Source organism: Silurus aristotelis (genome assembly GCF_946808225.1).
Source record: "Silurus aristotelis genome assembly, chromosome: 29".
NCBI classification, from domain to species: domain Eukaryota; kingdom Metazoa; phylum Chordata; class Actinopteri; order Siluriformes; family Siluridae; genus Silurus; species Silurus aristotelis.
Window position 1 is genome coordinate 517898 of NC_139602.1, and position 9988 is coordinate 527885.

Genomic DNA, 9988 nt, shown 5'->3' on the forward strand with positions numbered 1-9988 from the left:
GAGCTGGCCATGGCCCTTAAATATAAAACTGCTCACACTGTTGATCATGTCTTCTTAATTCCTCTTCAATTATTATTGTCAATATTTATTACATTTAATCAAGAGGAGGTCGTCTTCTTAAAATAAGATCAATAAAGTTCCATTTTCACGTGATAAAACTATACAGTCAGAAGGACCGGACAGTCATATACACGTGCAGTTCACAATGTCTTTCCCTTTTGTATGTATGCTGTTATAACTACTTTTCCCAAAGTCTCTGGATGATCATCTCAAACTACAGACAACATAAAGAGTGACTGATAACTTGAGTATAACACGTTAAAACATCAATGCACAAATTCAGGTTCAGGCTAATAATGAATAATTACATGCCATACAGGGTTCACCCAGGTGTGAAGTGGTTCCTCTCTGGGGGTTTTTTTTGTTGACCTCGGAGATAAATCTGAGACTTGATATCCTGCTTTCTGTAAATCTGATTAATATCAATGTGCCGTGTTTAAAAATACAAATACAGTTTCAATGAATTAACTCGTGATTGACTTTTTGTTGACTGGTGATATTTCAAAACCAAAACCAAACCTCCTTTTACAAATCTAAATCACACACAACACACAGAAATGGAAAAGAATCACGTTTGATGTAACAGCTGCTTTAATTTATAACCATGGTGGTCAATGTGAGAGTTTAGGAGATCAAACCACTGAAGCCTGAATATAATCCATGACCTTAACTACGGTATGCAAGATAAACTCAGACTGAGGAATGGCAACATGAGGCACCTTCGTTTGTTGTATAGGAGATGGACACACTTCCATGTTCCCAACACCTGACTGGTGAATAATGAACCCACATTATACCCAAACACACTACAGTTATACTTTTACATGTATACATAGGTTTTTGGATGGGTTTTTCTTTTTCTCACAAACACACACACACACACACACACACACACACACACACACACACACACACACACACACACACACACACAGAAACACAAGCTATATGCTTGTAAAAATGGTTAAATCTCTCCTAAAAGCTCAAATGAAATCCAGTTAGTGTTTTATTACCATTTCATCTACCTACATAATAAAGTCCTCACATTCACAGAGGACTAAACACAAAATGCTGGAATGGCAAGTAGATCATTATGGTCAGAATTTCATTGTAAATGTCCTCGTTGAATGTATGATGAGTGGGAAACAGTACATTTCCCTACAGTTTATTGGCTTTCCATGAGAGGTAGGAATTCCAAGCCACGGCAACAACCTGCACTACAGCCAACCTGCAAATAACAGCAGTGAAAATATCAGTTTCTTCTGAAAATCAGGGTTAAAAAATATAGATATAATAACATTTTTACCTGTGGTGAAGAGGGACGAAATAAAAATTGGCAATCTGAACAGCAGGCCACAACTGACATAAAGAAAAGAAAAACACACAAACAAACTCAGTGCAACTTTTTATTTATTCAATTTATGGAAAGAAAAAAAAAAGTACTGGGACACTTGACTGAGACACATTTCTATAGGACATCTTTGAAAGTTTAATTGAACTTGGAGACCAAAACCTTTTCCAGGATAACACACAAAGCCAGCTCCATGAAGATCTGCTTTTCATGAGCTGGATATGGAAGATCTTGAGCAGCCTGCTATAGAGCTTAAACACCTTTGGGAGGACTGTGAAAGCACCACAAGCCTCCTCATTTCATCCTGAACTACATCAGTATCTGACTTTACTAAGTGGCTAAATAAAATCTTCACAAAATCTTGTGGAACATCTTCCCAAAAGTGTTGAGGAAACACAACCGGGGATGAAATACATTTCTGTAATTAAATTCATATCCTAATTCTTAATTTCTCTATTTTAAAATTGTAGAGATGTAATGGCCACAGATCTCTGTGACATCATTGTGATTTTAATGCACCACTTCGACATACTCATAAAGCAAACCATCTCAGACCACTTGCCGAAAGCCCATGGAGAACCTGTGAGTCCTGTGAGCTAGACCTAAAATCCTGAAGAGTCTGTAGAGATCCTGTAATTTCAGGGCTTGTTGAGCTTCACAGGAGTCTCAGTGCTGTTATGTTTGCGAAGAGCCGTCAAAAATCTGAAGATAAACTTAATTTAGTTCCATTTGTAATTAGACAGTGGCTGCCAGAATGACTGTCCTGCTCCTGTGCCAACATCTCGTCAAAACAGAGAACAGTACGTGGAGCTTTTAACATTTTATAGACCCAATAAAAGGATTTTAATAACAAGAACTTCGGCCAAAAGAACGGAACAGAACTCAATGAATCGCCTTTCCAGCAGAAAACTGGAGGCTGATGAGGATGACGCTGTTTAGGTCCTCATTTTATTCTCACGCCAGCTTTGATTCTTCATGGCATGGACTCTGCAAGACGTTGCCAACATTTCTTTGAGAATCTGAATAATGAATAATGATCCGATCCGTGACTCAAAAACAGTAATGTGATCCGAACAGTGAGTTTTGTGACCCGCTGCACCACTACAATCTAATCTGCTTCACGAAAACGTGGATTTTCTGATTTATATGATGCGTTTTTTATTTTATTTTAGATAATTGTGTAGCTGATTGTAAAAAATAACATCCACACATCACAAATAGAATTTACTTACGTAGTAATTGGCAATCAAGGCATCTGTATAGTCCTACCAGGACAAAACAACAAATAAACGTGTTATTAGGTCACGTCTTAATACACGTATCAATATAACAATGTTCTTGGGGTCTGCTACAGAACATCAAAATCTAATCTCAGCTGCACACGAACCCTCTTGAGCTTGGCTACGTTCTCCTCCACAGTGAGCCCGTTGAGAGTTCCGCAGATTCCCAGAAACGTCCCAAGGAAGCAAGGAGCGAAGCACACCTGTATGAAACGAGCATTAGAGTCAAGTCCATTAATATTCGGACGATGATTGATGTTTACAGGAGGTGAAATTCAATCTCGGATGCTCTTTTAGATATAATGGAGCTGAACTCTACCTGGTCAAGCAGCATTTTCTTCACTGCAGTACCTTTGGTCGCCCCAATAACAAGTCTGTCCAGTACTCTGTACCATCCACCGATAACTGGCCCCTGCAGTGGACAAACATCAGGTTTTATGGGCCGTAACATACAAGAGTTGTAGAATTTTCTATTGTTTTGTTGTGTATACGGGGATTTCTTTGAGTTGACTTGCAATGAATAAGAAGCCGATGCTCATCATCTTCGTGGTGCGTATAACGTTGTGCTTGGTCAAGCCGCGCCTCTCGATCAGCTGCTGTGAGATGATATCTCCTACCCCCATCAGAGAACCTGCAGGACAACATTAACGTTAATGAGAAGAGAAAAATATTATCCTTTGTTTTTGTAGTTTGGTCCTTTTGAGGCGTTCTCTCTAAGTGACACGTTACTGAGGACCTGCGTACGAGAGACGTACCGCGTCTCTACATTACTTAAAAAAGGAAAAAGGGAGAAGTGCAGCTCAGATTGAGAAGGACTGGAGCTGTATATAATGGAGATCAGTAATAACAGTGAGAGAATGAGAGAAGGAGCTCGGCTTTGTAGATCAGCAGGAGATCGGTGTTCGTGTGTGCAGCAGCCTGAGCTCAAATACCCTGCACACAGAAAACATGTTTATAGCTCACCTTATATTCTCATCTCAGACCAGAACAATGAGTGCAGTGTGAACATACAAGCAGACGGGCAGGAAGAGAGACAGGTAGACAGACAGACAAACAGACAGACAGACAGACAAAAAGACATACAGGCAGGCAGACAGACAGTAAGAAATACAGGTAGACAGACAGACAGACAGACAGACAGACAAGAAGATAAACAGGTAGACAAATAGACAGGCAGGCAGACAGGATGGCAGATAGACAGACAGAAAAGCAAGCAGACAGACAAGCGAGCAGACAGACAAGCAGGCAGACAGAAAGATAGACAGACAGACAGACATCCAGAAAGTCAGTAAGGAAGAAATTCATGCAGACAGGCAGAAAACATATAAGCAAGCAAGCAAGCAGGCAGGCAGGCAGACAGGCAGGCAGGCAGGCAGACAGACAGACAGACAGACAGGAAAATAGACTGCTGACAGTTAGGAAGGAAAAAACAAACAAGCAGGCAGACAGACAGGAAAGATACAAGCAAGTAGACAGACAGACAAACTGACAGGCAGACAAGAAAGCAGAGACAGACTGCAATACAAACAGACAAACTTGATGGCAGGTAAATAAACAGGCAGACACCTGGGTAATAAGACATGAATAAAATAAGTTTAAAACAAAGTCACAGCTGCTCCACCTGAACAGCAATTACTTTTATAGCCGTATGTATTGTTCTGGACTGTCAGTAAATAAATCATTTATTTAGAACTATATGGATGTTTTTAGTGTCTAATTCTGTACAAACAGAACAAATGACATCTTCCTGGTCAATGAGTCGAATCTCTTCCCTACTCAGTTAAAGGAAAACTGAAAACGCCCCGTCACCAGTCTTTATGGCAGCCCACCTCAAGTATTACAAAATTTACAGGACTGTCCCTGAACTAATATCGTGCTTTACAAAGGTCATTGTGTCTTAATGGCAGATCGTGGACAGGAAATGTAGTACCCTGTTACGTAATGTAACCTTTCCTAATATGTCACACAACAACTAATAATCCAGAATATCCGAGTGGAAAGAGACCGAGAACCTGCTCGTGAATTCTCTTGTTAAAGCAGCTCTACTCCAAAGCAGGAGGAGGAGAAGATCAAGTGCAGTAGCAGTGTGTGTGTCTCAGTCTAAATCAGTGGGCTGAAGATTTATTCAGAGAATGTTCTGGAGAGATCCAAGAACCTTGTTCGTTCGGGTTAGTTTGTATATCTGTAGTCTTCAGAATAAAGAGAAGCTCCACTACAGATAGACAAGAAGACAAGAGGACATGAGAAGGCATCACAGTCAATTATAAAACTACCACAATACATTTTCTCTTTATGTAATTTATTCTCCTTCAGGAGGACAGGAGGTTGAATGGTGATTGTTGAACTGCTGAAATCAGCACAACCTTCTCCCCCTTGCTGTCCTTGAAGATGTTCCTCTGGTGGCTTTGAGACCTGACTGACACATTTAGCATTCCATGCGAAATTATCTTTGATCAATTTGGCAAACACTTCACCTCAGCATGCTAAACCGTGCACACCGGAAATATCCGCTCAAAGCCAGCATCATCTCATCATCTCAAAGCCATCGCCATGATGTACCTGGTACAATCAATACATACAAAACCTGATGAGTAAATAAATCATCTAAATTGATTGCTGGAACAATCGGCAAAAATTCATAGAGTTGCGCTGCGGTCATTACGAGAGCGACCTCTAGTGGCGAATCACTAGAGAGAATGCGTGCTGCACGGAGTGCACTAAATTATATTTATTTATATATATATACATATTTAGCACATTTTCATGATTCAATACTGTATTTGTTTCAGTTATTAAGTTCATTAATGTTTTACATGGAGTGTTTGTTTTTTATCCAGTATTCATTTTAAAATCTATCGTTTGATTAATCGGTTATCAGCGAGTACGATCCAAGCATCATTATCGGTACAATCCAGCATCTGTTGACCTCTAATATAAATTCACCTGCACGTGTCTCTTGTGTCTCTGCGTCTGGAGATGCAGTAAACAACACGTGATTTGGTCAGGATGTGTTACTGCCTGCTCACTGTTAATACTAAGAAATGTAAACTATTCCAGAACATGTTTAAGAGTATTTACGGACTGATAATTCAGCTAGAGAATGTAATTAAACACTAAATTGCAGTTCGAGAATCATGATGATAAAACTTATTTTTTCGGCTACTCCCATTAGGGGGCGCCACAGCGGATCATCCGTCTCCATCCCCCCCTGTCCTCTACATCTGCCTCGTTCACACCAACTACCTGCATGTCTTCCCTCACCACATCCATAAACCTCTTCCTTGTTCTTCCTCTTTTCCTCCTACCTGGTGTCTCCATCCTCAGCATTTTCCTACTGATATACCCCATGTCCCTCCTCTGCACATGTCCAAACCATCTCAATCTCACCTCCCTCACCTTGTCTCCGAAACGTCCTACATGCGCTGTCCCTCTAATAAACTCATTTCTAATCCTGTCCATCCTCGTCACTCCCAACAAACATCTCAACATCTTCAGCTCTGCTACCTCAAACTAACTGGTTTTAATTAAAATGTTTTCACTTCCATCTACTGGCAGAAAAGTGCAACTGCAGGAGTAAAGAAAACAATTGTGATTGAACTTTTTTGAGTTAAATTTTTTATATATAACAGAACAAAAACAGAAACTAAAGCCCATAAAAAAACACCATATATATATATATATATATATATTTTATTTTACAAATTCTTAATTTCATGTTTTGGAAAACTGAATAGAGCAATAGTATGGAAACACAAATATTGTTCAAATTCCATAATTTTTCATGTGTAGGAATCCTGATTATATATATTACAATAAAAATAAAAAATGAAAAGGGGTAAACGCATAATTAAGTTGAAATAAAGAATGAACATTTGAATTAAAAATACATCTACTGTTTTTTTACACTGATGAATGACTTCTGAGATTCTTACCAGCGGTTATTATTTGCACAGTCCATGGTCTTTTGGTCAGTAACACCTGGTAGGATCTCCAGAGTCGTGCGACACTCATTATTCTGTTTAGGACAAAAATCCAGAAATCACTGCGGGAAGAAAACGATAAAGACACTGCATTTCAGTGCATGTGGACTGTTTTATTATTTCTTAAATCAATTAAATAAATAAACAAAGTTGTGTAAAGAGTGTGTGACATGACTGCACATATATAACTATAATCAATCTGAAAAGATTTTACTGAAGGTCATAGTTTCATTAAGAACATCTGATCTAAAAAAAACTAATTTATACTAAATTATAGGAATTATTGTAATGAATTTGCTCTTTTACAATGAGAAACTAATGGAATGTCTTAGAAAATTATTATATAACTTTTTAGGTGCTGAATTACTGACTATTATTATTATTATTATTAATATTATTATTAATATTATTATTATTATTAATATTATTATTATTATTATTATTATTATTATTAAGTTAATTAAAATACTGGGAAATAAATAACATGTCCTACCTTTGTATAATCCTGCTGAAAGTAATTTTATAAATACATTTCCCCAAATATTAAGTTACTTATGTAGTATGTTATATTATTATATTATAGTATTGATAGTATTTTATAATAAAGTATTTATAGTATAATTTAGTGTGTAGAGAGTAAAATCCTGCTCGGTTCTGTAACACACACTGTTTAAGCTTCAGCGAGCAGAATGTTGAAGAAACAGATAAAATAAAGATAAAAGGTAAAGTTAAACACTCCGTAGTAAAATATTTACAATAAACACCGGGTTGAAGTCTAAAGTTAAACTTCAATACCGGGGACACGACTTCCGCGTGCCTGCTCCTTAACCCGGAAGTGCTTTCAAATACCCGGATGTTTCCTCTTCTTTTTGTTTTTAAAATGAGTATTTATAATCAATATATTATTATGTATCGAATAGCTTATTTTATTTCAACATAAATTATAAAACTCATGTTTTACCAAAATAAGTATTTTTTTATTCCGGATGAAAAATCTTCCTGCACTTCAAATGGGAAGATCGGATCATTTTACTGACTCGGTTCTTTGAATCTATTCTTTTTTTTTTTTTGAGTCATTTAGTTTATTTCGTTTCTTTGATCAGAAATAAAATAAAATGTTACACGTCTACATACACAAATATTAACTATAGTTTCAATAAGTATAATATGAAAACATAAAAACATACGATGATAAAATGAAAGTGTTGCTTCACCTCTTATATCTTCTGGTCCGTGTCCTGAGATCGTTTGTCACGTGACTCACATCATTATTGAAACAAGTGTCAAGATTCAGACCCCCCAAAAAAATCTGATCTATTGTGTAGCGTTTATAGGAGTCACGTGATAAAAGAACGAACCTCTCAATGTTGTTTTTTGTTATTTTTGTTTTTTGTGACACTTTGCTCATGCGCGTCCAGTAGAAAACTAATGAATCACTCCAATGAATCACTCTAATGAATCACTCTAATGAATCACTCTAATGTATCACTCTAATAAATCACTCTAATGAATCACTCTAATGAATCACTCTAATAAATCACTCTAATGACATTAGAGTCATTAGAGTGAATCACTCTAATGAATCACTCTAATGACTCTAATGTATCACTCTAATGTATCACTCTAATGTATCACTCTAATGAATCACTCTAATGACTCTAATGTATCACTCTAATGTATCACTCTAATGAATCACTCTAATGAATCACTCTAATGAATCACTCTAATGTATCACTCTAATGAATCACTCTAATTAATCACTCTAATGAATCACTCTAATGAATCACTCTTTGAGACGACTCGTTCTTCTGAGTCACAAAGACTCGTTCAAAATGAACAAATCGTTCATGAACAATCTTTAAACTTTAAAATGTTAAAGTACTTTAGCAAAGTAACAGATACATGAAAAGCTACTTAAGTACAGTACTGCCTATATTTTTGCTTCTTATAATTATAAGTCGATCCCTATGGAGCGACTGTGATGAAGGAAAACTCTGAGACTTCATTAGGAAGGAACCTTGAGAAGAACCAGACTCAAAAGTAAACCACCTGATATGAGAGCAACAGGTAAATGTAGATTGAGTCAGTGCTACAATGGAAGTCTCATGTTGTCCTTTAAGATTTCTTTTGCTCCCAACCAAACTGGAACCATCTTCCAATCTTTTGATTTTTCTGATCTTCACAAAATGCAAACAGTTCTACCACAACAGTGGTAGATTTGATACTACCACCACAAAGAGTTTTCCATTCAAATGTGGATGAGTGAAAGGGTGATAACCTCAGCAATGATTTATTAATAAATGAAAATCTGGTGTCACCCAGGTGGTTCCTCTCAAGGTTTTTATTCTCATATCTTTCTCAAATCTCAAATCATTTTCACCTGAAAACTATATGCAATACAAGATCCAGATCTAGGTGGAAGTTCATCCTACATTGCTATTTATGTTAATTCATGTAAATAGAATCATAACTATTCTCCAGATTCTGTATTTAACGGCATAAAAATTGCATTTTCTAAACAACTTTTTCAGATTTTGCCCAAACTGTATTCTCCACCACGCACAATACCCACCTCTACCACCAGAGGGCAACCTCACTCACGTTATCAATTTCTTAGCTTTTTTTTTTTAATTGTTGTTGTTGATGTCTGGCTCATGTCCTGTCATTGTGCACACCTGTGTTGTGTTTCCCCTCATTAGTGAATATACTGTATATCATATGTCACTTTAGTTGGTGAGCATTGTTCATGTGTGAGTCACCTGCATTTCTTCTTGCCTTGAGCCTTGAGCTTTTTTAGAGATTTATTAGTTCTTTTGTTTCTATTCCTACATTAACATACATTCAATAAAAGTGATCTCCATTGGCATAAGCCAGAACGTTCACAGAATGCTTAGCTACAGCTGGAGATGGTAATACAGGACCTTCTCCTCATACAGCATCAGTGGCTTCATTTTCTTCTGCAGGAAACCTGATGGTACTTGATTGTCTCTTTGCATATTGAGATTAATTCCAAACTGGGAAATGCATGATTCTGATTGGTTAATTCTGCTTCTCGTTAGCTGGTAGCCAATACAATTTTTTCGGTGCCACTATGAGAAATTGATATGATCAGCAGTTCAATATCAAATATCAAATTCTTTTGCATTGCAAATCAGAAGTGTTAGGACAAATTATACATGCATATATAAATTAAATATAATATGCTTTAACCTTAATAATCATAGCTTCTGCCTTTTGATTTCTGATCATTATGGTCAACCATATGGTCCACAAAGTTTGGTTATTAAATATATATATATATATATATATATATATAT

General features: G+C 36.8%; 1 protein-coding gene across 7 annotated transcripts; it reads right to left on the reverse strand.

Annotated features, from left to right (window-relative positions):
* Positions 1–968: 968 nt before the first annotated feature.
* On the reverse strand, positions 969–7935 carry mpv17 (mitochondrial inner membrane protein MPV17). Of its 7 annotated transcripts, none has more exons than XM_083535578.1 (8): positions 7886–7935; positions 6624–6733; positions 3207–3322; positions 3011–3103; positions 2799–2894; positions 2644–2676; positions 1367–1419; positions 969–1288 (listed from the first exon to the last, which is right to left on the reverse strand). In XM_083535578.1, exons 2-8 carry the CDS (start codon positions 6700–6702, stop codon positions 1219–1221), a joined length of 540 nt encoding a protein of 179 aa, XP_083391704.1. In that variant the 5' UTR covers positions 6703–6733; positions 7886–7935; the 3' UTR covers positions 969–1218. The 7 variants fall into 7 exon arrangements, with proteins under 7 accessions (XP_083391704.1, XP_083391706.1, XP_083391702.1 ...); XM_083535580.1 differs by lacking the exon at positions 7886–7935 and adding an exon at positions 7165–7510 and having other exon boundaries at positions 6624–6706; XM_083535576.1 differs by lacking the exon at positions 7886–7935 and adding an exon at positions 7165–7509.
* Between the last annotated feature and the right edge of the window lie 2053 nt (positions 7936–9988).

Excerpts from the sequence above, each read along its gene's own strand:
- mpv17 (XM_083535578.1), bottom strand. The coding sequence starts at position 6,702 with ATGAGTGTCGCACGACTCTGGAGATCCTACCAGGTGTTACTGACCAAA. Across the intron at positions 2,677-2,798 it reads ACGTAGCCAAGCTCAAGAGG|GACTATACAGATGCCTTGAT; the intron begins GTTCGTGTGCAG and ends TTGTCCTGGTAG. Across the intron at positions 1,289-1,366 it reads TTCGTCCCTCTTCACCACAG|GTTGGCTGTAGTGCAGGTTG; the intron begins GTAAAAATGTTA and ends TGTTATTTGCAG.